The 27,561-nt window shown below is 43.6% G+C and overlaps 1 protein-coding gene across 2 annotated transcripts in view; it reads right to left on the bottom strand.

Annotated features, from left to right (window-relative positions):
- GSK3B (glycogen synthase kinase 3 beta) overlaps positions 1 to 27,561 on the bottom strand; it is a 166,135-nt gene that overhangs the window by 70,672 nt on the left and 67,902 nt on the right. For both annotated transcript variants that reach the window (XM_071560021.1, XM_071560029.1), the window contains exon 3: positions 3,274 to 3,357. In XM_071560021.1, coding sequence (XP_071416122.1) covers positions 3,274 to 3,357 — 84 coding nt within the window. The remainder of the gene's footprint in view (positions 1 to 3,273; positions 3,358 to 27,561) is intronic.

Raw genomic sequence — 27,561 nt, 5'->3', positions numbered from 1 at the left:
ATACCTACTCAATAAAATGAACTAAAATGACTGTTAGGCACGTGGCTTTTGAAGAGTGCCAGTCTGACTGGATTTGGAGAAATCCTTTTGAGGTACAGGACAGACTTGAGGTACAAGACAGATTTAAGCTTTTCAGATATCAGCCAAAAACACAGAAAGAAAAGCCTCTGGGCTTTGAGACACTGGTGTCAAACAGCAGAGAAGAAGGGAGAAGTTCAAGCAACACAAAGTTGGAGCAATGACAGTAGTAGGAAAATCTTCATGCAAGAGAAAGCTTGGTAAGTACCAAAATTTCATTAAAGGGATCAGCAGTATAATAGTTATCTCTGAGATTTTCCACTCACTGCTAGACTTGAGTTAATTAGCACAAACACAGATTAATGGCATAGGATTGTTAAAGGTCTTCATGAAGACAGACAACAATCGCAAGGCCCTGTTGTCACTACACCACTGCATTTTCTGCTACACATTTCCTGCATTTCTACATTACTCTTCCCATTGGACTTGGCCTCAATAATCAGTTCATATAAAGTTCTGGGTACCCATTATCTACATCTGCAACCGCTTCCTACGTGTCCTTCCTGGTTACCCAATAGGATGTTTTTCTTCCTTCTCCTCTCCTGAATGGGACAGTTTGATTAGGAGGGTAGTAAGAAGGAAAAGGTGTTACTGCTTCCCAAACTGACAAAAACAAGGTAAGAAATGTTATTCTTCTTTCCCAGATGAGCTTCAGAACAACTTGCTGCTGCTCAGAGCTTTTCCCAAGCAGCAAACTCCAGTCCCCCTCCTCCTCCTGGACTATCAGTCTGCTGTCCAAAGCAACATGGCAACCTGTTAAGGCCTCATAGTCCACAGAGAAAAAGCACTGGCAAACTGCTGTGCTAACACTCATCTTTGTGTTGGCCACAGCTGCTTCTGCTGGCATTCCCTGGGAGCTGCAAGGAACGGGCAGGACCCATGCATGCCCATTGGAATGGGCTGCCCAGAGAGGTGGTGGATTCACCATCCCTGGAGGTTTTTAAACTGAGAATGGATGTGGCACTGAGTGCCATGATCTGGTAAAGAAAGGGACTGGAGTTGGACCAAGGGTTGGACTTGATGATATTGGAGGTCTTTTCCAACCCAATCCATTCTATGATTCTATGCCATTACCCAGTTACCTTCACAAACTGCCACCTCCATGGAAATAATTGCAAGCCAGTTATGCATCTTTTTGTACTGAACTGCAAGAGCCCTCCCAACCAGAACTGCAACATTGCACTGCTGATGCTCTGCTGGGTGTGCGCTGCCCCAGGGACTGGCTCACACCTGTCCCATTTCACAACAGGGCAAATCTCAAAGGCACAGAGTAGAGGCACCAGGAGAGAAGAGCAGAAATAATGTGGAAGAAAACTTCTCACTGAAGCATTAAGATTCACTGGCCAGAGATAGAGACAACATTTTTAAAGGCAAAATTAGTGCTGCCAAGAATCAGTCATGTGGATTTTCTGTTTTGCAGAATGGAAAATCCAGTCTCAAGCTCAACACCAAGTCAAAGATTTCCAAAGCAATTTTTCTCAAGTTGCTGTTACACAAAGGCTCCTGGGACACTGTTCCAAGCAGTTTTAACACTTCCACTGCTTGAAGAAAGTTCCTGAAAGCCATTAAAAAGATTAGGCAGCTGTCTTCTGCTTGTCCCACAAAATTCTCCTTTGTTGCAGTCATGTTACAAGCTGTTTAAAATGAACAAACAAAAAAATCCAAAACCAAGCCCTCTCTCACAGTATTTCTGTTCTTGTACTCATGCTGCTCAAGGAATTTCTGGTAATGAACAAAATACAGCTTAAAAAATTACCAAAAAAATCCCCCAAACAGCCACAGCCATACGACACTGAAAATGCTTGCTATCACCAGGCAAGGGCAAGTAAGGAAGTGGAAAGATTGATCAAAAAAATAATAAAAATTCTAAACCATATTTCTCAATTCCTGTGAAGTGGTTTTGCAAGCTTTGCATAGGCACAGGCACATGGCACCCCCTCAAAACACTCCTCAGAGAGGTAACGGCAGAGGTTCCCCAATTATCCCTCTGTGCATTGCACAGGACGGCAGCAACCCGTCACCTACAACTTATCTGGAGATCCCAACTCCTGTTGTGGCTCCAAACACCATGAAGTGGGTGGGTCACCTCTCCCATTCTGCTGACCCCCTGAGTGAACCTGCAGTTAATGGCCTGCCAGTCGCCATCAGGTCTCACACACAGCCCTTTGCAACACTGTGGACAGGGCACGTGTACAGCACCTGAGGGTAACTAATGGTGTCATCTGCTTTAAAAAACATGAAAAAATGGCAGCATTTATATAAATTATATAAAAATTTATATAAATATTTATAACACTATATAGTGAGATCAGGGGAAGTTCAGAAGGTCATCTAGCTCATTTCCCCACCTCAGAGCTTACATTAACTCCCATGAGGGCCAGAAAGATTTTTTTTTTTTACTCCATGGATGATCCTGCTTTAAGCACGATTGGACCAAATGCCATCTTGAAGTCCATTTCATCCTGAATTCTCCTATGATTTGTAAAATGCTGATACATACTTAGACAAGGAATGTGTTATAATTTCACATTAAACCCAAACCTTGTACCCCTTCTTAAAAACCCCAAGGAACTTTTAAACCTGGACTGAAAACAAATCTTCTGGAGCATAAGCATTCTGAGAAATGCTACAATGGCATTATCAGTATTCTTTCCCCTCTATATGGGACAGATGCACAAGGAAGAGGGACAGGAGCATACAGAGACTGGGTCTGGGCAAAGTCACATAAATACTTTAAACTGCATAATGCTGAATCCTAGAAAACATACCTGCATATATAGAAAGGCAGTGCTAGAACTTGTAAATGAAGCCAAGCTGTGCTCCACTATTGTTGTGTTATAATAATAACTACTCAGACTGTACACAGAATCACAGACTATTCTAAGATGGAAGGGACCCACAAGGATCGTCAAGTCCCACTCTCAAGTCAACAGCCCACACAGGGGATTGAACCCATGACCTTGGCGATATTACAACCAAGTTTTAACCAACTGAGCCAATCTCAGGGTCTCCTTCTGAGTCACACACTTCCATACTGGAAAACATCTGCTCCAATATGACCTGTTTGGCACCACGATGGCATTTGCTCCATGTTATCAGGTCCAATATCTTCACACTCCTGTTGCTAGGAATTCAAGCAGGTCACTTATACCCCAGATGGTTACCAGGAGGTTATTGCTTTTCTTCCATTCTTACCTTCTCTCCACTAGAGTAGAAGAAATAACGCAATCGGACAATGTTACAATGATCCAACTTTCTCATAATCTGGAGCTCTCTGTTCTGAAACAAGAGAAAAGCAAACAATTAGAAAGCCATAAAAGTACCATACACCTTAATATACAGGTACAGGAGTTGACAAACCAAAACCAACTCAAGTTGAAAAGAAGCAACAGCTTTCACGTGTTTATTAGTATTTATTGTAGTTACTTTATCCCTGAGAATACTGCCAACTTTGAGTACACTTTCCCTCTAAAATAAAGGTCCACAGATACATCTAAATATCCAAGAACTACCAACTTGCATTATCAAAGGTTCAGTGGTACAAGGCAAGAAGATATGAACTTTCCATTATTAATTTCTGATCTTACAATAACACAGTGGATCAGCCATAAGGGTTGGAAACCTGTCCCACTCCAATACTACAAAAATAATGCAACAATTGTAAGAATAAATGTAACATTTCCACCTACATGCCTGCTCTCCTCCACAGTGCAAAATAGGTTTGCAACAAAAGATCTTTGGCTCTACTGTTCTCTTTGCAATACCAACAAAAAGCACCTGAAATTTAGGCAACAGAACTCCCACTTTCGTCAAACCAAGGTTTAACTAGGCTTAGATGGATAGAATAATAGCATTAATTTCCCATTTTATATCAATCTGAAAAAGCTGTTAAAATAAAATCAGTTCATTTACCTGCATGATAAACTTGTGACTTTACTGCAATATCCATTAACAGTGAGGCCTAAACAAATGAGTGATCTTACAGCCTAACAGATAAAAACAAGTGAAGTTTTGAATTGTATGAATAAAAACAAGCAACTAAAATTAGCGCAGCCATGTTAGTTATACTTCATTCCACAGCTGTTGCTACAAGACTCCTTTTTTCTGTGGTGACATTTACACATCCCTGTTATTCCGTCCTCAATTAATACACAATCTGCAGCTTCAAAAATAGAAGGTATTCCACTTTTCACTCTGCTCATGGGATTGCTAATCACACATCCTAAATAGCCAGAACCAAGACACTAGACTAACTCACTGGTCCTACGGGCATCATTAGCTCTAGCCAAGTTCAGGAATATTTGGGAAGAAAATTCCTTAGCCACCACACATTTCCATAGCTGAACACACAGAGCTGACACCCACGCTGTGCAGTGCTGCTGCCAAAACAAGGATTTCAGATTCTGTGTATCAGAGGGTCACATACTGTGTCTGTCACTATGATTAATTGTTAAGGAACTCCACAAGAACCACTCAAAGCTTCTAAGGTGAACATGCCTACAAACTCTGCTTCTAATTTATCTAAGCCATGTGTAGTCTCAAAAAATACCCCAAAGAGGTGCTAGATAAGATGCAGCATCATTAATCCTACCAACCCTGTCTCCCGCTGACTGAAAAAACACTTCAGTATTAGCCAGCTCCTTACAAACATGAGTGACATCTCACACAGTTATCAGCTGGCAATTATCCACCCAGCAGTTAAGGAGAAAGCAAGTCCTTCCCTGAGCCTGCCCAGCTTCTGAGCAGATTAAACCTAAGACATTTAGGTGCACACCAAGACAGGCCTATTCTGTCCTGAAGGATGAAGAGAGAAAGTAAGGGAAAGCAAGGAGAGAGCTCTGAGGCTTTCATGTATCTCCTGAAATCTTAGGGAGTGAATTTGTGAAGGAGGAATACAGGCCTCACCACATAACCTCATCAATGTGCCTCACATCTCACAGAGAAAAGCATTCTCCTGGTAGGGACAAAAGCTTGAATATCCTCCACTTACTCATTCTTTATTAAGTGCTATCAAAAACAAGTCAATTTTGAGAGTCATGGCTGGGGTTCCTGTGCTGTATGGCACAATGCAAATTTCAGACCAACAGAAAGAGCTCATTCCTCCTGTCTTGTCCAAGCCACTGTCTCCCTGGACCTTACAACATGGGGCAGATTTCACCTAGCAAGTTGCAGTAGGGAAGGTGCCCCAGAACCCAGCAATTCACGAAACACCTATTATGGCAAAAGATTCATTTCTCTGGTTGGCTTTTACAGCACTTACCAGTGTTACTACAGGACTGAGCCTAACACTGCAAGTCCCAGCACCTCAACCAAATTCCACCACCAATTCATAGGCCAACGTACAAGTAATTTCTTCTTCCCTTTCTCCTACTGACTGTGAGATGGGAATAATACCTTTTATCTCACAGATTTACTAGAAGAAAAATGAACACACAAAGCATTAATGTGCAAATATTATTTTAGCAATATCTCTACAGCTTCTTAAAATACCCACGCATACCCTAAGTCAGGTTATCGCTTCATGTTATTTAGATAGTATGTACATGCTGCTGATTGGATACACCGGAAAAAAGAAATCAGCAAAAGTTACTCTAATGCTAGGCCAAAGTTATATTTATCCTCTGGTATCTCATCCTAGCACAGGCACAGTCTGTGTCCTCTTTGATGCCTTCCACTCTGATCCATCTCCTTCCGCTCCCATCCTGACCATCTGCTGCAGCTGCACAAAGAGTTTTTCAAGAGGTGTTAATATCAGGGATAAGTCATAAACCAGTTACACAGTAACCTATATCTTGCATCCTGTGACTAGGCAGAGAGGAAACAAATCTAAACTGTCATCTTAGTCAAATAGTCAGCTCGGTTATCTTAAAACCAGGCTGATTTCTAATCACCACTCCCTGGTGGAGTTAAAACTGGAAATACTCGAACAGTTGCAAAGCTCAAATTGGATGTGGCAGGGAAGCAGCTACTGATGTTCACGGAACAGAGTGATGCTTTAAAGAATTAATGTTTTTATCAGATGAATAGTTCAAGTAGTCTCACTTCATTGTGCATTTTCCTGTATACATCTTAAGTAACAACCTTTTCACATTATAACGTGGACTGTTAATTACCAGTGCAGAAATGCAAGGGGGTAAGGGGAAATACGAGATTATAAGCAGAGAAACTCAATGTAGTGAACAGTGGCAGATGTCCTACACCAAGCACAAGAGAAAAAAACGCATGTCTAAAGATAATGCAAACTGAAATCATTTCAGAACATGCTGATGAGAAAGGCTGACAGTGCCTGTACAAAACACAGGGTGGAAGAAAACATAAAGCTCGTGCTTATCCTTAACTCATCGCTTTTGTCTTCCAAGAGACATGGATGTAAAGTCAAAGACTCAAAGAGGAAGTTGTTATTCTTTCCTGTTCTCCCACCCACTCATACGAAAGACAGGGTTTAGATTTCTTGCTGAAGGAGCGAACCAGGCCTGGTCAGCACTGAAGAAAGCAACGCACTTCAGTGCCCGCTGATACCTAAGGGGGTTTTGATTTTTGAAATTTGATTTTTATAGATTTTAGAAGGACTTATAACTGTAGTAAAAAAGAAAATTCAGTTAATATTTCTGGCAGCTCAAGTTCATTTTTTATACATCTCAACCTCTGCCATTTATCAGTAGCTCAAATTCTTTTAGCTGTTTAGGCTCTTTTCAAGGCAGAAAAGCTGAAGACTATCAGAAAGGCCTGCAGAACAAGACCAAACACAAGCCAACAACCTTGAGTCTAAGAACACTGGAAAACCTCTAGAGTCTGAGTCAGAGGAAAATGAAGAACAGAGGGTCCCAGTGACCCCAGACTCAAATCTTCAGGAGGTGTAACCAGGGGCTGGACAGAGATGTGTAAACTGTGGATTGGGTGGGCAATATTATAAAACCCATGGAAATCAGTGTTCGGGGGGAAGATTTCATCATGTATTCCTAAAAGCCCTAAGCCTGGGCATTAAAGAATGTACCTTTTTATCTTATCCCACATTAACTTGGCTCGGAGTCCTGTTTTTGGGTTTTTGGGTTCTCTCACAGCACCTGCCACGAGAGAGGGCCCAGCACACATCTGTCCACACAAAACACGAGCTCCAGCAGCACACATTCCTTTGAGAAGCCGCAAACCAATGAGACTACGAAGAGTTTACTCAGCAAATTTCTGTTGCAGTTCGATTTATCCAAAATAGATTTCTTTATCCAGCTGGCTGCTGACACACAGCTCCAGAACACTGCTGAGTGACCAGTGCATTTAAGCCCTTCACTGACTACTGAAGCAAACCTCGCAGGTTAAAACCCTGTTCATCACTAATGAAGACAACTTTCCTAGACGCAACTGCCTCTTATCTGCTCATTATAGTGAAGAAAGCTGGTTGTTCATCAAGGTTAAAGATTTGGTTAAAGATTGCCAAGACATCAGATTTATAACTTCAAAGCACAGCCAACAAAGCTCATGCATGAAGATTCACACTTTCCCTCCAAAGTTACAACCCCAGTCCCTCTCAGCTGTGTAAATGCTGCAGTTGACACAAAACCACCAAAGCAAGGTCATTTCTGCCTCACTGCTGCAATCTGTGTTACAGATAACCATCACTTGCAGCCACACACACTCCCCTCCCCATCCAGGGATTTCTAGAGCTAAGCCAGTTTGCATTCACCACTCTTAACTCGATTCTCTGCCTTGTAGCAGCTCACACCCTCCTTGCCCCCTTCTCCCTCCCCTTCTTACAAGAGGGGATAAAATGACTGGATCATCAGAGATGATGCTTTATGGACTTGCAACTTCCTGAACTGGACTTGAGCAAATGAAGGTGGAAGGTTTTGTACAGTTCATGTCACATGACATTATCAATATACACCCAATGAAGTGTAGAAATATCACCTGCATCCAGTTCAGAAGACAATTCCTCATTTTCCTTAGCTAAAGGGCATGCTGGGGTTTGATTTCTTTTTGTTTTCTTCTGAATCACCATTGTAAAATCTCAACATGGTTCTTTGAGGATTGTGTTCAGTGCAGATTAAGTGGGTGAAATTAGAGATTTATGTTTTCGCTTTGTGTCACACCAAGGACATGACCTGGTCCTTGGGAACAGATGAAAACAGTGCATGTCTCGTCTTTTAAAGAAGGAATCTTTTAGATGGAAAGGCAGGAGAAGCTACCAGTCCAATTCAACAAGTACCTTCAGTAGCAGTCTTCTTGCTCAAATCAAGTAGGGCCAGCAACTAAAGTTAATTCTTACTTCTGCACTTTTTGAACCAATTTTTATTCTTCCTGGTGTAATACCTTCAAATGATGAAGCTCAGTACCTTGTGTTCTTTTATCAGATTGGAAAAACAGAAAATGGGGGGGTCATTGCATGAACTGTGGCATTACAGATGAATTAAGCAGCACAGGTATATCCAAACTTCTCAGTATACACATTTTTCCTTCTCTTGCAAATGTCACATTTACAGTTTCCTCCTTTCCTCTGCTTCCACCATAATCTTTTCTCCATTTCTTATCCTGCAGTAAAGGTTTTCCCACAGTGAAGAGCAGGAGGAGAAAGCCCCAGGCAAAGCTGGGGAAGAAACCAGTTTCCAGCAGGAGGCATGAAGACAGCAATGAAGCAGCAGGCCTTGCTTTTTTTTCGCTGCTTCCTTCCACTTGAATAGGCAGAATGACTCGTCACGTTCACTCACCTTCACCCGCTGCACTGCTGAGCCTGCCCCGAGAACAGGCTCAGGCTGAAAACCTGAGAGATTTGAAGCACTTTTTCATACAGCAGCAAAAAAGCTCTTTATCCTGACCACCTCACACCACAAAATCCAGGCTGGACTCCAAGCACAGGGCAGCAGGCACATGCTGACAAAGGTTTTTCAGTGTGATCCAGACAGCTGTGCCCAACGCCTTGCACAGACAGAGACAGCTGCTCGCCAACACTGTGGCCATCCCTCCGAAATGTAAAACATACCTAAACAAAAAGACTCAAACCCACAGAGATGCCACTGAAACAGCACCAGGTAACAAAGGGGTAGTGGGATCACAAAATGCAGCACATTTAGCATATTTTCACTAATATCGTTACTAACACTCCCATCCTAGTGTCTGTGATTTGCCCTAAGCTTAGTGGGACAGACTGCAAAATAAAAGCTGTACCACATCTCTAAAAATTGCTGGAGCTGCCTGACCCATTCCTCCAAAGATGGATTTCAAACACCATCAATCACAAAGCTACTTTTAACACTGTCCTGCTATCAGCACAAGTATTACAGAAATTATTTTCACAGAACTGTCTTTCACAGATATATGGTAATAATACAAGAATAAAGACCAATTCCTACATCCTTCTGTATTTGCCCCAAGATATCACTAAAATACATCAGTGCTTGGAGGAAAAAGAAGTGCAAAAGAGGATTAACTACAGAAACCTGGGCTGGAAATCTGGCCATGCTGGTCATCAATAGCTAGACACCCATGAGAAGTATATTTTGTAGGCTGGCAATTTAAAGCAGAGATAAATGTCAACAGGGATCACTGTTTCCCTCACTTACCTTTACTCCTGTCAGTCATGGCATAATTACAAGACCAGCAGATCTAATTTAGGGTGATATCCATTTTTAGCACACTTGTTAGTCTCAAACTCATAAAATCGTGGCCTTTAATTCACAAACACAGGAGAATGCCAAAAACCAAATACTATTTACTAAAGATCTCTATCTCTTCCATATCAAGAGCTATAATGCCACAACACCCACCACCCACATAGTGCAGGTCCACTGATGACTATTAAATACTTGGAGCCCAGCAGGGCTCACACACAGGTCGGAAAGTCCAGATGCCTTGTCTGGCTCCAACCTCTACCAGTGCATAACACAAGTATGTCCGGAGAAGCAGCTTTGAGGTTTAACAGTTGTAAAGGTACTTCTACTTTATAATCCACTAAGTCCCAGAGACACAGATCAAATATTAATTTATACATTCTGGGACTCCCGAAGAAAAACAAACAAACAAAATGGAATGGCCTTCCCAGAGAGGGGGTGAATTCTCCGTCCCTGGAGGTTTTTAAGGTGGGACTGGACGTGGCACTGAGTGCCATGATCTGGTAATCACAGTGGGGTTGGATCAAGGGTTGGACTTGATGATCTCAGAGGTCTCTTCCAACCCAATCAATTCTATGATTCTATGAAAAAAAGAAACAAAACACAACAAAAAATTGGTGATAGCCATCAGTAGTTCACACACAAATACAAAATTGCTGCTTTAAACACTCTAATCCTCTGTCCCTTCATTACATCTCTTTCTGCCTGCCATTCACAGCAATCCCAACCATCATACAAGGAAAACCCAAAGGCCAAGTGCTTATGCAACCTGAGAATGATGAGTGCACATGCGCTGAGCCACGCAAGGGGGATGAGCAGAGGAAGCTGGCAGAGGGTCCAGCACGCAGAATGCTTGTGTGTGCAGTTCTGTGCGACTCAGTGAACTGTGGTTGCATCATGCTCTGGTTTACTACATAACCAGAAAGAATCCAAGGCTCCAAGCCCAGCTCTGTCTTGCTGTTGAGTTCCACAATGCTGCCACACTTTCCAGTACTTGTCATCACATCAAGATCTGGTAATTAAGATCCTGAAGCAACAAAGGATGGAGACACAGAGCAAGGCCGCACCGCAGAGTGTTTCAGACACACTGGCCTGTGAGCACCCAGGGCGAGTCAGAGGCAGAGTGCCTGCGTCAGCTGTATCCTGTCCAAAATTTATTCCTGAGCACAGCGACCTTCAGTCCTGGCACGGGCACAGATCAGGGCACAAAGTGCCGGCTGCGAGTGCAGCAGCAGCAGTGGGACCTGCCTGCAGAGCCAGGGGGCAGAGCCTGCTGGGCTCAACCAGGGCAAGCTGAAGGCACAGGGCGCAGGCAGGGTAGGTGGGGCCACCAACCCGCTCCCAGTCCGCAAACTCACGATTTAGTAACAGCTTGGCTGAAATTAAAGAGCGCACAAGGGCAGTAAGAGTCAAAAACACGCCTGAAACTGAAGCTAAAGAATAATGAGTGAAACAAAATGTCCCAAAGCCAGACAGGTGGGATAGATTTCATCGTACAGCCAGACTTGGCAAACGCAGATCTGGGCAGGGCTCTCCCCACGTGCCCTTCCAGCCTGTGCAGTGGACTTTTTAGGTGAGGCACAGCGTGTGCAGAACTGGCCCCACCGTTTCAGTCCTGAGGTCCATTTGCCACGGCCGAGAGAGCTTGGACAGTGACAGGAAAGTCCTCGGGACTGTCACAGCACCCGGTACTAACCGGGGCTGACCCTGCTGAGCATCTGAGATGTGACGGGATGGGATGGCAGGGAGGCATTGAACTGCCAGGGGACGGTCCCCACTGAGACTGGAACTCAGGTCCTTGGGATTCAGAGTCCAGGGTGCTCTCCTTTACACCACAGCACCTCTCTGCTAGATTTCATTAGCCCCTTAAGAACTAGAGAGATTTGAACCCCAACCATGCAGTAAGTAGTATGTGAGCTGACAGAAGGACATACCTGATGGAAATTTGAGGTATTCACACCTTGTTTCCACCCTATTGGTTCCTTCTGTTGTCTTATTGCTCCCAATAACTCAGGCATTACATCCCTTCTCATGTAGGGACCATGTACTTTGACCTTCCTAACTCTTCCCCCCAGGCAGTCAGCAATGGCAAGTGCCATGCTATGCCATCTCCAGCCTGCTCTTCCTGAGGTAGAACACAGTCCCTTAGCAGGAAACTTCATCTTCGTACAACTATTACAATTTCCTTTAACTGGAGACCGAAATGGCTTTTCTTGTGTTCTTAAGAGATAAAACAAGCCTTGATCTCTTCTGAGATAACAGAAGAAAAAATCTGACTTTTCTTTCATTTCCTTCCTGTATCTCAGCAGTTAATTGAAGGATGGAAGACAAATTCTTCGACAGCTCATTGCCGTCACTTTGAGTGGAAGTGGAGCTTAAGAGCCTCTCGGAGAGTTAATAACAATTCCTAAGTTCCTATCAGTTTTGGAAGCTCAACACTAAGCTTGGAAGGCAAACTGATTTCCAGTATCACATCACTTCTATACCACAACCTGAATTCACTAAATCATTTTCAAGCAGTTGTTTCAAATACTGTGACCTGATGGACAGTTTTACACTTCCATCCTGCAGCATCTGCTGTGACCTGCCAGCAGTGAGCCCAAATGAGGGGGAACTGCACTGCAGCCAAGGCCAAAGTCAGAAAAACAGAACTAGGTCTGAAACTCAAGAGAGATTGTTCAAATACATTTCAAGACTGAAATAAAGTGCAGGAAGGATAATAATTGAAAGGAGAAGTATTTTCTAAAAGGCAGCTCTATGCTTTCAGAGATAATAGCCATTCTTTTTCAGCAGTAAAAATAATTTTCCTTTCATTGAAAACAGCAGTCAGACTTTTTCCTTATATTCTGATTTTCAACTCTTCATTGAAGAAGAAGAAAGTGGTATAAAAATGCCTATAACGTCAGCCCTCAGGAGTCTGCAACATCCATGGAACCTTACACCTGCAATCACAACCGGAACAGGTTGCAATTAATCTATTAATCAAGTAAGTTCCAATCTCCCACGGGCATAAGACATTTGCTGGGTTGCTAATCACTATGTTATTGAAAGTTAATGAAACGTTTTATTACTCTTGGCCTTCTCTTCTTACATATGATGTAGCAGATGTTTCATGCAAACAGACTCCAAAGGACTTGCTAAACAAAAATAATTTCTCCTCACTCTTACCAAAATGTTTATTTATTTAGGGAATAGGTTGCTCCAATGTTTACTTTGACTTTGTCTCAGGACTATTTTTTCAGGACATGAAGATGCCTGATGCTACAAGACATGAGGGGGTTTTATTTCCATCCAAATGACTCCTTCAGACCTGAGAGGCAACATTCAAATTATAAGGACACAAGAAGGAAAATGGCAGGTGAAGACTGAGCAGAGAGTAAAAGGGGATTGGAACTGGTAAGGGGAATTAGTTGCCTGTAGATGATTATTTGCCAAGCAAAATTAAATTTTCAAGAAGTACAAGTCTTAATAATGAGCTCCAAGATAACTAAGTTTTTAAAAGGTTAAGCATTCCCCACTGAATTCAGAGCAAGACTGCGCAACTCCTCCTCTGGGGATGGAGGAACGGGAGAAGAAATTGGCTCAACTCCAGCAGTGAAGGTGAAATTGGAACTTACACTCCTTACCTTAAGCACATATACAATAAACCCTTCCCCAAATTCATACTGGGTTCCTCTCCCTAATTTGGCAAGTTTGTCTTGAGCAGGTATCAGCTACCACTGTAACTACTAAAACTGTTACAACTAAAAAACTCCAATATGTGAATACCAGGTCAAAGATAAGCCTAAAATAATTAACTACCCTACCAGATTTCAGATGACAGCCACACATGTGTAAGACCACTTCAACACTCGTTCACAGTTTTATATAAAAACAAAAAAGTCAAGCTTCCCCAAACACAAATCTTCACATTAAAAGGCAGCAGCACATTCTTCCCAGAGCCGCAAAATAATTTCACCAGGTGACCTTTGCTAGACACAAGTAATATGTTATGCACTTGGAAAGGAAAAGCCAACTATGTCAAAGTACAAATGCACTATAAGTTCCTAGAAAAATTAGCATTCCAAGTTTGATAAAACAGGTTATCAGACTTCTTGCTTCAGGGTTTTTTTCTGAGTCAGCACTGGTGCTTTTCAAACACTGTCCCATTTTTCAAGAAATCATTTCCTCAGGCAAAAGGGTGTCACAGCACTGAAATGATGAGGAAATCTTAACATTCACTTCTAGCCTAAATTACCCCAAAGATACAGGGAAGAGCAAGTTTTACTAGCTATGTGCATAACAAGGTATGTTTTTTAATGACAAATTTAAAAGCAGATGAAGTACTATGGTTAGATTCACCACCTAGTCACACTAGACAGGAATAGAGAACTCCAAAGGAAGGAAAGGTGCAGGAAGAAATTATTTCATATGTCAGGTGAACACCATGAATTTAAAGTGGCACACTTTAAGCATATTTCAAAAGGCTACACTACCATCTCATGGACCTCCAGTTTCAGAGTTACTCAAGCACCAAGTCCAGCTGGACCAACACAAGGCAGGGGCAACCTAACTCCACGAAGCCCAGTCCTTCTGCCAGCACATGCAAAAATCATAGAATCACAGAATGGTTTGGGTTAGAAGGGACATTCAAGATCACCCAGGGTCAACTCCCTCACCACAGGCAGGGACACCATCCACTAAACCAGTTGCTCAAAGCCCCATCCAACTCAGCCTTGAACGCTTCCAGGAATGGGGCATCCACAACTTCTCTGGGCAGCCTGTTCTATTTTCTGACCACCTGCACAGTGAGGAATTTCTTCCTAACATCTAATCTAAACCTATCCTTCTTCAGTTTAAGGCCACTCCCCTGTGTCCTATCACTACATAACCTTGTGAAATTTCCCTCTCTAACTCTATTGCAGCCCCTTTAGGTAGTGGTAATCAGCTCTAGGATCTCCCTGAAGCCTTCTCTTCTCCAGGCTGAACAGCCAGAACTCTCTCCACTTGCCTTCACAGCAGAGTTGCTCAAGCTCCTCAATCACCTTTATCACCCTCTTCAGATTCACTCCAACAGGTCTACGTTCTTCTTACGTCAGCAGTGGCCCCAGACCTGGCAGAACTCCAGGTGAGGTCTCATGAGGGCAGAACAGAGGGAAAGAATCTTCTCCCTTGGCCTGCTTTTGATGCAGCCCAGGACATGTTTGGTGTTCTGGGCTGGAAGTGCACATGGCTGTGTCACGTCAAACTTCTTATTCACCAACACCTCCCATTCCTTCTCAAGGCTGCTCTCAATCCATTCTCTGTCCAGCCTGTGTTTGTGTTTGGGGTTGCCCTACCCCACAAGCAGGACGTTGCTCTTGGCCCTGTTGAACCTCATGACGTTGATACAGGCCCACCTCTCACGCCTGCCAGGATCCCTCTGGATGGCATCCCTTCCCTCCAGCCTGACAACCACACCACACAGCTTGGTGTTGTCAGCACACGTGCAGAGGATGCACTCCATCCCACCAGCCCTGCCACCGAAGATTTCAAACAGTGCTGGTCCCAATACTGAGCCTGAAGAATGCCACTTGTCACTGGTCTCCACCTGGACATCAAGCCACTGACTGCAGCTTTTTGGGTGTGACCACCCAGCCAACTCCTTATCCACCAAGTGATCCCCCCTTCAAAGCCGTGTCTCTCCAGTTTAGAAACCAGGACATCAGACAGTGTTAAATACTTTGCATAAGTCCAGGCAGATGATGTCAGCTGCTCCTCCTCCATCCACTAGCACTGTAGACCTGTCACGGAAGATCATCAAACATGTCAGCAATGACTTGCCCTTACTGAAATCATGCTGGCTGTCACCAATCACCTCCTTGTTTTCCATGTGCCTTAGCATAATTTTCAGGAGGATCTGCCCATGATCTTGCCAGGCACCAGCGTGAGACCAACCAGCCTGCAGTTCCCTGCACCTTTCTTATTTTCCTTTTTAAAAATGGGAGTTGTGTTTCCCCTTTTCCAGTCAGTCGAGACTTAACTGGATGGTCACAACTTCCCAAATATGAGGGACAGTGGCTTAACCCTTTGCCAGCTCTCTCAGGACCTGTGGATGCATTTCATCAGGTCCCACAGACTTATTAACCTAAATCTAGGAATGCATCAAAAATGGCATGGCCAGCAGGACCAGGGCAGTGATCCTTCCCCTGTACTCTGCATTGGTGAGGCCACACCTTGAGTGTTGTGTTCAGTTCTGGGCCCCTCAGTTCAGGAAAGATATTGAGGGGCTGGAGCGCGGCCAGAGAAGAGCAACAAGGCTGGTGAAGGGACTGGAGCACAAGTCCTGTGGCGAGAGGCTGAGGGAGCTGGGGTTGTTTAGCCTGGAGAAGAGGAGGCTCAGAGGTGACCTCAGCACTGTCTAGAACTACCTGAAGGGAAGTTCTAGCCAGGTGGGGGTTGGTCTCTTCTCCCAGGCACTCAGCAATAGGACAAGGGGGCACGGGCTCAAGCTCTGCCACGGGAAATTTAAGTTGCAGATCGGAAAAAAATTCTTTGCAGAGAGAGTAATCAGGCATTGGAATGGCCTGCCCAGAGAGGGGGTGGATTCCCCATCCCTGGAGGTTTTTAAACTGAGATTGGCCGTGGCACTGAGTGCCATGATCTGGTAAAGGGACTGGAGTTGGACCAAGGGTTGGACTTGATGATCTTGGAGGGCTTTTCCAACACAATCCATTCTATGATTCTATGTTCAATTGATTCAATTACTCTCTTTACTGACTGGGATAAGACAGCTTAGAATTTAGGCCCAGCCCAGCATTAATTACCACAATCAGTATCTTAGGACTATGTTGCAATTAGAGGCAGTCTCCAAGCCTCGATTCATGAACAGCTGCAGCTTAAATTCACAGGACAGAAGGAGGCTTCCACATGCAGCTGGCCACTCCATCCCTCCTCCTCCTTCCAGGTACTGCTTTCCCTGCAGCCAGGACACCTGAGTGGCTCCAATATCACACACCACCTGATTCACCAGCTTGCCAGCCAAAGCAGAGAGCTCGCCAGGAGCTGAGCTCAAAACATACACTCCGTTGCAAACTGTGCAGCTTCCAGAGCTGATCCACAGCCCCACTGAAGCTTTAACTGCAGGTGCAGCGAGTGCAGCAGCTCCCTGGCCTCACTGTCAGACAGCTGGTCACAACCACAGAGTTGATGCGAGACCAGCAAGTTCTCAGAAAAGGAAAAACAAAAAGCTGAAGTTACAGCTGGGCACTTGGGCAGGAGCAACACGGCCACTGTGTGAGACAGGGGTAGCTTTGGGAGCATCCGGGCTGCCACCTGGCTTCCAGAATAAAAGGAGAACTTGCACAGAACCCTGGAGCAAGTAAATAGAAAAGAACTGCTAAAAACAAAGAACTGAAGGAACAGAGATCACAGAATCACAGAATCAATTGGGTTGGAAAAGACCTCCGAGATCATCAAGTACAACCCTTGGTCCAACTCCAGTACCTTTACCAGATCATGGCACTCAGTGCCATGGCCAATCTCAGGTTAAAAATCTCCAGGGATAGTGAATCCACCACCTCTCTGGGCAGCCCATTCCAATGTCTGATTACTCCCTCTGTAAAGAATTTTTTTTCTGATATCCAACTTAAATTTCCCCAGTTGACTTGGTCAGACCAATTATCTTTGACTGAGGACCACATCATCCAACAGTGTATCAGCAGCCATACCCCTTGCAAAAAAAGTCTCAAAATAAACATAGTTCTTAGTCATCTGGGGCCCTAAAACCTGAAGACATGGACACTTAACCTCTCCTTACTGAACTTAGCAGTTGTTTTCAAAAATGCATTTGTAGAACATGAGACTCAATGCGAGTCAATCACAAAATACATTTCCTACACCATCTACCATCTTCTGAGTGGACTACACATTCTTTTGTGTTTACACACAGTCCTAAGATGATTCTCATAAACTAGTTCATTAAAACATTCACTGTTAATGCAAAGTGCAAAACCTTTCACTGACCTTGCCATACACTTCCCACTACATCATCTTCTTTTCCATAGTTAAAGAGGTCTCACTGCACACATCATGCACAACAGACATGTTTTGGGGATGACCTGGCACTGAGTAATGATCCTGGCGCCTCCACTCAGCCCCAGTGAGGCCCCATCTGGAGTCCTGTGTCCAGTTCTGGGCTCCTGAGTACCAGAGACATGGAGCTCCTGCACCAGGCCCAGCAGGGGATTGGAAGGAACACATGAAGGAGTTGGGCCTTTTCAGCCTCAAGAAGAGACAGCTGAGAGGGGCCCTCATCAATGTCTGCAAATATCTCAAGGGAACTGCCAAGAGGATGGAGCCAGGCCCTTCTCGGTGGTTCCAAGCAATAGAAAAACAACAATGGGCAGAAACTGATGCACAGGTAGTTCCACTTAAACATGAGGAAGAACTTCATTACTGTGTGGGTGACCATGCACTGGAACAGATTGTCCAGAGAAGCCGGGGAGTCTCCCTTGCTGGTGGTATTCAAGACCAATCTGGATGCAAACCCATGCCATGTGCTCTAGGATGACCCTGCTTGGTAGGGAGGTTAGCCCAGCTGACTCAGTGTGGCCCCTTCCAACCTGATCCATTCCGAGATTATGTGCATTCATTTCCTTGCCCCACTCCTAACTAGTGCAAATTTCTTTTCCACATTTTGTTGAAATCAAACTTTATATTATGTAAAGGCTGCTGAGACCCTTTTGCATTCAAAATCCCAACAGTATGAAATAATGAAGATTATTGCCTGCTGAGGATGTGGCACTGCCTGCCTTGCTTATGCAACCAAAGCAGAATCACTGCCTACACACTCTGCACACAAGGTTAGATTAAGACAGAATCACTGTATCTTGAGCTGTACTTACACTCAGGAAAATTCAAATGAATTTTAAAGGTGGATCAGTTGAAACTTTCCAGTGTTTAGTCGGACAGCTGAATTCAGAAGGGTCGCAGAAGAATTTTTTTGTGAAAGTTCTTTATCTACTCAAGAAGCCACCTACAGAATTATTACCTGCAAGCAGATATCCATGCAGAAGAGCCAGTAGGACAGGATGCCACAGCTCAGTGCTCCACCAGGAAAGCACTTTCTACTACCACCTGCACACAACATTGTGCCTTGGCGCTGGGTACAGGCTGTTCCCACCAGCAAGGCAGACTCTTTCCAAGAGATATTCATCAGGTTAAATCCAAACAAGAGCCCTTGCACTGTTTATCCTTCCTGCTAATTGACGGCCTTCATACTGCCACAGAAATTGTTCAATGAATAAATACCCTGACTCCAACACTCCAGGCAACCCTCAACATGCCCCAGTTTTTCTGTCTCATACTACTTTCTTGTCCTACTAGATCTGTTAGTCCTACATAAAAGTAGATAACCTTTATGCCTGTTACACAGTTACAGAAACAGACTCATTACCCACCAGGAAATCCAGTATATTATCTGCAAACCATGTCCTTTTTTGCCCTTTGCAAGTCACGGTGACCTAGCTAAAAAAAAATTTTTAAAATGTAAGCGTGCATTGTACCAAGTTCTTGACTATTTGCTCTGATTCTTCAAACACTGACTCCAGTTATCTGTTGCAGTTTCCAGCACACTTGGGAAAGAGCATTTGTATATCTTATGTTCTCATGCTGCTGCCTTTGCAGGTATCCAGGTGACAAGTAGCCAGTGCTAATAAACCCAATACAACCAAGGAAGCCCAGGTCTCAGACAGGCAATTTCAGTACAGGTTACTGTGATGTTGCACTAACAGAAGAATCTGCCCTAGAAAAGCACTACTTTTATAAAAACTACAGAGTTTCTAATATGATTGTCTTAACTAAAACTTATTGGCTCTTACCACCTTCTAATTTTGCAATTTAGAATTATTATTTGTAAAATATGTTCAGCAGAGCACCACAAAGAAAAAGTATTTATCCTCATTTTTAGGAATTCTTCAGAAATCTGCGCTCACCTCGGATCTCCAGCTCTACATCCTGTTACTCCCTGTCAGAGTTCATCTGAAACGGGATTACAAAGTTGCCCCACATCAGAAAACAATGCAAGTCCCTCCATGCAAGACACTGAATTAAATCTTCCTAATGCTCCCTAGCCCATGTATGACCTTCTGGAGCAGCAGTGTCCTCATTCCCACACTTGCACACTTACTACTAATTCCCATGTCAGTCAGCAAGCCATTTTTTTAAAGTTTCCTCTATTACTGAACAGCAAACCTGAACTTTTCCACTGAAGTGCCCAGGCAATGTCAACACTCACTATGAACTTTCACCTTTTTTTTTTTAAGGGGGGCAGGGAGGGAAAGAAAAAAATCCTCTTCTGCCCACTTGCAGCAAGACCAGTGCAACTGATGGGCAGCACAGAAAGAAGTTACCATGCCCCACCACAACACCCAGGCGAGTTGCTCTGTCCCATTTCAGAGACTAAGCAGGCTGCAAAACATGATTTAATTTATAATCATTCAACATGCTTGCTCTGTTATACCCATCTGGATAAAGGAGATGACTGTTTCCAAGCCCAAAAAACTTGGTACAACCTTTATGACTCATGTGGCTGGTGAGATTAAAGGAAGATGAATGCAAAAGGGCCTGCAAACTCAGCCTGATAAGCAGAATCTTGAACAAACCTTTGAAAGAAGAAACTGAAGTGGATGAATCTTTAAAAGACTTCAAGTTATATATTCTGTCTTCATCCTTTGATAAAGCTTAGGCGGGGGGGAAACAAGGAGGAAAATACACTCTAGCTTTCTGTGACAGAGTCTTTTTGAATTAAAAAAAATAGATCCAGCTGTTGTTTTCCATATGCATTGTTATACTCCAATGATTCAGACTGGATGCTTGTATTTTGACTCGATAGCTCAAGACCTAATCAGTCTAATCACCATGGCTGGGCTTTCAAAAGGCACAGCACAAATGAAGTGAAATGAGCACCTTTCTTGGTCCTGGCAATTAGACCTGGCTTCAAACCTTAGAACTGCAGGACAGAGATGCACAGTCTGGTTATTTGCATCATGACACATGTCAGAGCCTCCATTACTCATCCCAGCTCACTATACCAGGCACTACATAAACAAAAACCCACCCCGAAGAGAGCAGACTGCACTCTCCTTAGCTAAAAGTTTGTAACATATATTTAAAAATATGATAAACATCACACCTCACATTTCACCCTACAGAAGAGTCCCTTCCTTGCTGCTGACCAAAGAAACATTACAAGTGCACGATGATCACTTTTTTGACGTCGCTTGTTATATTTTAAAACAAGCACCAACACAGTACCAAAGTATTAAGGACTGTAATTAAAATTTTCCTTAATGGAGTAAGTTTCTCATTACCTTTCCAGAAATATTCCTTGTTTTGGGTTATTACATGATATAACTCTTAGAAAGCTACTCAAAGAAAAACCAGATTCGGTTTTGTTTCCTGCAGTAGATCAGGCAGGACAGTTTAGGTCACCCCACAAAACCTCAGTCTGTGTGACCCTTCAGTCTTTGCACCATACGCCAAATTTCACTGCGTAACGCAGACAGAAGATGTGAGGGAAAAACCAAAGTGGAACAAAAAGCCAAAATAAGCTTTCCTCAAAAACATGTGAAGTAAAGTAGCAGAAAAGTAATTCCTTGTCTCATGTAGGCTAAAAGTAATTCTGCTGGTCACAAACATCTCACCTCCTCAGTCATCCCAGGGACCTGGAAGTACCCAAGTCACAGGAAAAAACAGCAGCATTGCTAATTCCAGAGTATGCCCAGCACTCTGAAATGCCTCTGTCTCTGCACTTTAGATGCTTGACAAAACATTTAAAAGAGCTTCCTTCTATCAGTTTCCCATGTCTTGGTACTACCTTTCTGAGAAGCAATGGGCAGTCACACACTGTCTTTAGTGTGAAGGAAAGCAATCACCTATTACATGGCTCTCAACGTTTGAATGCTTCCCAGAAGGAGCACATCATTGGGTTATAAAATGTCGGGTCTACTCAAGACGACAACTGGAAAACAAAAATTATTCCCATTCTCACTATCTCTTAAATCTTTCTCATTTTGTTTGAATTTAATTTACCCCTCTTCAAGAAGAGTCACCAATGAAAAAAAAAAGCCAGTTCAATTACAAGGTTTTAAACAAAACCAAAAGGGCTGAACCACAAGGCAGTGCCGGAAGGCGCAGCTCAGCTGTCTTGGTGACACACGAATGAAAAGATCTGTCCTTCTTTGCTGAGCAGCAGGTGGATCGCTTCTGTCCTTTTCTCCCAGGCACTCAGCAATAGGACAAGGGGGCACGGGCTCAAGCTCTGCCACGGGAAATTTAAGTTGCAGATCAGAAAAAATTCTTTGCAGTGAGAGTAATCAGGCATTGGAATGGGCTGCCCAGAGAGGTGGTGGATTCCCCATCCCTGGAGGTTTTTAAACTGAGATTAGCCGTGGCACTGAGTGCCATGATCTGGTAAAGGGCTGGAGTTGGACCAAGGGTTGGACTTGATGATCTTCGAGCTCTTTTCCAACCCAACTGATTCTATGATTTCTGTCAGCATTTTATCATTATCCCTTCTTTCCCCTCAAGTGTAGAGCTGTGGCAGCAGAATATTTGAATAACAAATACTGAGTTCAGAAAGGACAAGGAGTTTGCTACTGCCTGATTTTAGCAGACATCTATTTTAAACACAAAAAGTCTGTATTCACTGGCAAAAACTGAAGACAAATTATTTGACGATATATTCCAACCATGCTCTCAGAATGGCACATTGCACCAAGTAACAATGAAGTCAGCAAGGGAGAGCCACAGGAACATAATATTGCTAGGTGTAAAAACTGCCTTCCTGGCTACAGGTTTAGCATAAACCTTCTCATGCTGTGGGACTTCCAAAAGAGAATACACAATGGTACAGCATAGAGCCCTGCAGTAACTGCAGCTACAAACAGCCAAGTAGTCTCAAAAGCACCATTTTTACCACACCAAGCATCAGCTAATCTTCTATTTTTACTCTACACAATAGTCTTTTCCCTAACTGGGAGACAGGTGTGGAAGGTTTCTCCTGGGACACCATCTCCACCAAGCTCAGTATTGCAGCACCATTATCCAGCTCTCAAGAGCACTGGATGTGTCTACTCTGCCTGTTCATCTCAGCTACAACTGCGAGAGGAGAAAAACAAATCTAGCCTAGAAATTACATACAATCTCATGCACAGTTTACCACTAAATCCCTGAGCTTCAGAAGGACTTCAGGAATTTTTCTGTGACTTTTCTCTTTTTAAACGACCAAGTTCAGGCTGCATTCACAAAACAAAGAGTTGCCCTTGATTCTCCACTTCCAAGGAGGTCCACACTTAGAAAGTTTACTCCATTGCCAATCTGAGAGTGTCAGCTATTAAATATTTTTCAACAAGGATGAGAAAAATTAAATCTGCTTGACCTGCCTGTAATCTGCCAGTCTCAGAGATGCAAAGAGATACAGTCTCCAGGGTAATGCTCCTGAAAGACTACCAAAGATCCTTCCATACAACACCCCAAAATGAAGAACATTAGAATCAGCTTTTACCCTCATTACACAGACCTACTGATCTGTGCCATAAACAAGGCTCCCTCTAAGCAGAAGGTGTGACCCAGAAGTAAAACTCTGATTTACCAAAGTGAAATAAAGAGGTTATCCTTACTGCATGCATGCAGAACTACAGCCTTTGTATGCCAGTCCTTCTCAGGCTGCAAAGTTAGAAAGTCAAAGGAAGGGAAATTATCTTTCAAAATGGAACTTAATTTGACCACGATCAGGAATTCTGTGACATGTTCCAGGTCGCTCTCGGAGTTATAATATACTGTCAGTATGTGGCAGAATTACAGCTGTTTTATGTGCTTTAAACTACTTATTTCCATACCTTTAAGGGTTTGGAAATCTTTCAAACTGTAATCTCCACTCTGAATGTCTTTATTGCAGAATAGCATCCATTTAACCCCTGTCTCACAAAACAGGAATATATATATATATATAGAGTCCTAAATTTTAGATATGTATCATAGAATGCATATAAATATATGTATTCTATGAAAATCAGATGTATTAACTCACTTCCTTTAGAAAACATGAGAGAGAAGAGGAAATAAACCAAAGCATTATTACAGCAGCTATATGAATTATCTGAACCAGTGGGGCCAAACACTTTTATAAATTTAATGTATCTTACAGGGCTTTTTTGTTGGTCAGTAGATTCACATACAAAGGTTTAACGTTAGTCTCAAGTTACACACTAGACGTGAACAAGAAACCTGACAAAATAGGTATCTTGTTTTAAAATCCTACCTTTGATCCTAGTCCAGGGAGTACCATAGAAAAACTCATGGAGATGGAAAAGCTCAAAATCCAAAATAAATGCACCACTTGGACTGTGGCACAAATCTGCAAAAAGGCCTCATGCTACATCCACGGGGCCAGGGCAAAACAGCCCTCCAGAGCTCTCTGGACTCCTTCCCTCTCCAAGAACAGTCCCACGGCATCGTTCCCTGCTCACATGTGGGTTTGCACATGGCAACACGTGGAAAAATGTTTCTACACACACTCAGAGCCACGTCTGCAGATGACGAGCACTTCCTTCTCTTCCCTACGCCAACTGCAGTGGGATGACGCTGCATTCCCTGAACATCCATTTTCAGTCCAACTCCCCAGCTAAAAAGCAGAGAACTGAAATCAGTGCCTTTGTACAAAGTCCATTTCATCTCCACAGGGCAAACTGAAGACCTGTTTTGCACTAACAGCTATTACACATCCAACTCAGTTGTCAGATCTGAAAACACCTGCAGGCGCAGCCATGACTACAAACAGTTGTATAATATAGGCTTTAAAATAATACAAAGTGAAAAAGATGCTTCTTAACACTCTTAGATCTCTTCTAGGCCACAGAAGTATGTCCAGAGAGGTTCTGGCTGACACAATGAACAGTACAGCATTTTCTTCAGACTGCCAAAAGCAAGGGTAAACAGATTATTTTATTTCTTAGGAAAACTCAGTGTTTGAACAAATTGGAAAATGAAATTAAATACAAGGTTGCCAGTGAGAACTCAGATACCCACCCAGACCTTTTGGTGTGCTACGAACAGACAAGCACTGCAACTGCAATTACAGCCCAGTGACAGACCTGGGTCCAATAAGCATTGAGGAGACAGCCAGATCAAGTACTGAGCTAAGAAAAGAGATTCTCTCGGTAAGTGTCTCTGATAATCTGGCTAACCTAAAGTGAAGCTGCAAATCTGCCCTCTGTACAAGAGATAAAGCACAGACTTTACTGATGATTTAGATGAGGGGACTGAGTCCATCATCAGTAATTTGCTGGTAACACCAAGCTGAGAGGGAGTGCGACCTGCTGGAAGGCAGGAGGGCTCTGCAGAGGGATCTGGATAGACTTGAGAGATGGGCTTATTTCAATGGGATGAAGTTCAACAAGGCCGAGTGCCGGGTCCTGCACTTTGGCCACAACAACCCCATGCAGCGCTACAGGCTGGGCACAGAGTGGCTGGAGAACAGCCAGGCAGAAAGGGACCTTAGAGTACTAATTGACAGGAAGCTCAACATGAGCCAACAGTGTGCCCAGGTGGCCAAGAAGGCCAATGGGATCTTGTCCTGTACCAAAAATAGCATGGCCAGCAGGACCAGGGCAGTGATCCTTCCCCTGTACTCTGCATTGGTGAGGCCACACCTTGAGTACTGTGTTCAGTTCTGGGCCCCTCAGTTCAGGAAAGACATTGAAGGGCTGGAGCGGGTCCAGAGAAGAGCAACAAGGCTGGTGAAGGGACTGGAGCACAAGCCCTATTGGGAGAGGCTGAGGGAGCTGGGGGAGAGGAGGCTCAGAGGTGACCTCATCACTGTCTAGAACTACCTGAAGGGAAGTTCTAGCCAGGTGGGGGCTGGTCTCTTCTCCCAGGCACTCAGCAATAGGACAAGGGGGCACGGGCTCAAACTCTGCCACGGGAAATTGAAGTTGCAGATCAGAAAAAAATTCTTTCCAGAGAGAGTAATCAGGCATTGGAATGGCCTGCCCAGAGAGGGGGTGGATTCCCCATCCCTGGAGGTTTTTAAACTGAGATTGAACGTGGCACTGAGTGCCATGATCTGGTAAAGGGACTGGAGTTGGACCAAGGGTTGGACTTGATGATCTTCGAGCTCTTTTCCAACCCAACTGATTCTATGACTCTATGACTAGAAAAAAAACTCCCTGACACCAAGCATTACCCTCCAGCTGTTTAAAAGATGAAAAAAATGTCCTGAACACATTCCCAGGCACCTGCCATTTTGGAAGTTGTATCTGATAGCCTTCATTCTTAAGAGGGACAGCATCCCCTCAGATGAGGACAGCTAAGAGAAGGACAGTTTTGATCAGGCTCAATTATCTTTCTACTGCTAGGTTTACAATAGTTCACAATATTTGCTAAAGACACTGGAAAATATTTTCAGCCTTCCCTTCCCACTTGTGATACAAACACAAGTCACCTCATTAGTCAGAAGACAGATCTGTTGTTCTGGGTGCTCTTTCTAGCTGTTTAACAATAAAATTAAGGCATCCTTTAAAGAGTGACACCTCCATGATGGTCTTATGAACAGTGATTCACTATTTCTCAGATCTTCAAAGTAGCTATGATGTCCTAGTCCTCAAATACTTAAAAGAAAGGTGCTTACATGTTATTAATTCTCATCACCATGTCTTCCCTTTGGGACTTTTCATCCCCTGGGTACTTCCAACTCAACTGAGATAGAGTAAATAAAAAACACTCTTTTGAGAGAAGGCCTAACAGATTAATGTTTGAATATTCAGTGATCCTTAGACAGAGATATGAGCAGGTTCACACAGAGATTAAATTACCAAGGAAATGCAGTCCTTAGTTCAGAGGAAACCTGTGCAGGTGTCAAGAGGTCGCAGCAAAAGATAATCAGGAACACATCAGAGCAATTCCAACCTTCACATTGTATTCAAGACTTTAAATGCTCACTTAAGATGAAGACAGCCTTTGTTTCAAAGCACTCTAGTAACTTTCAGTTCCATCCCTAGAAAGGAGAGAAGTAGGAGGGAAAAGGAGGCGCAGGGGTGACCTTCTCACTTTCTACAAAGTGGGGGTCAGTCTCTTCTCCCAGGCAACCAGTGACAGGATGACAGTATATAGCCTCAAGATGCACCAGGGGAAGTTCAGGCTGGACATCAGGAGGAATTTCTTCATGGAAAGGGTTCTGAAACATTGGAATGGACTGCCCAGGGAGGTGGTGGAGTGACTGTCCCTGAAGGCGTTCAAGAAAAAAATGGATGTGGCACTTGGTGCCCTGGTACAGTCGATCAGGTGGTGATCAGCCCAAGGCTGGACTGGATCTTGGAGGTCTGTCTGTGACTTCACCAGACACTGTGTGCTTGGAAGGGTCTGTAACTTGGGCACGTGCAAAGGGAGTCAAGAGCTCTGTGAGGTATCGAACAGCAGCAATGCCTTCTCTTCAACTTGTATGTTTAACATTCTCATGACAAAGCTACAACACATAACAGGAGTAGGAGTCAAAGATGGATTTGCCAAAACATTAAAGAGCAAGACAACTCACACATCCAGTCTGAACTTGGCAAAGGGAAACCAAACCTGCACAGATGAGACAGGGATACCACTTTCCTTAAAACTTCACAACTAACTGGGTTCCCCAGCCCATATCAAGAGGCTGGGTGTCAAACTCCTGTCTGTCAGTCTATGATTATCTATAGCCCAAGCTTACAGACTGCAAAGTAACACTTGTTTTAACTCTTCTTTCAATCAGGTTACCAGGCACATTCCCCCTCGAAACAGAACAGCTACACTAACAGTGACCTTAACAGACTGAAATCCCCTGAAAATGGAGCCTTTTTTTCAATATCATGCTACAATCTGCTGTACCTTAACTAGC

Source organism: Pithys albifrons, chromosome 1, assembly GCF_047495875.1.
Source record: "Pithys albifrons albifrons isolate INPA30051 chromosome 1, PitAlb_v1, whole genome shotgun sequence".
Classification (NCBI taxonomy): Eukaryota; Metazoa; Chordata; class Aves; order Passeriformes; family Thamnophilidae; genus Pithys; species Pithys albifrons.
This window is presented reverse-complemented; position numbering and strand designations above follow the sequence as displayed.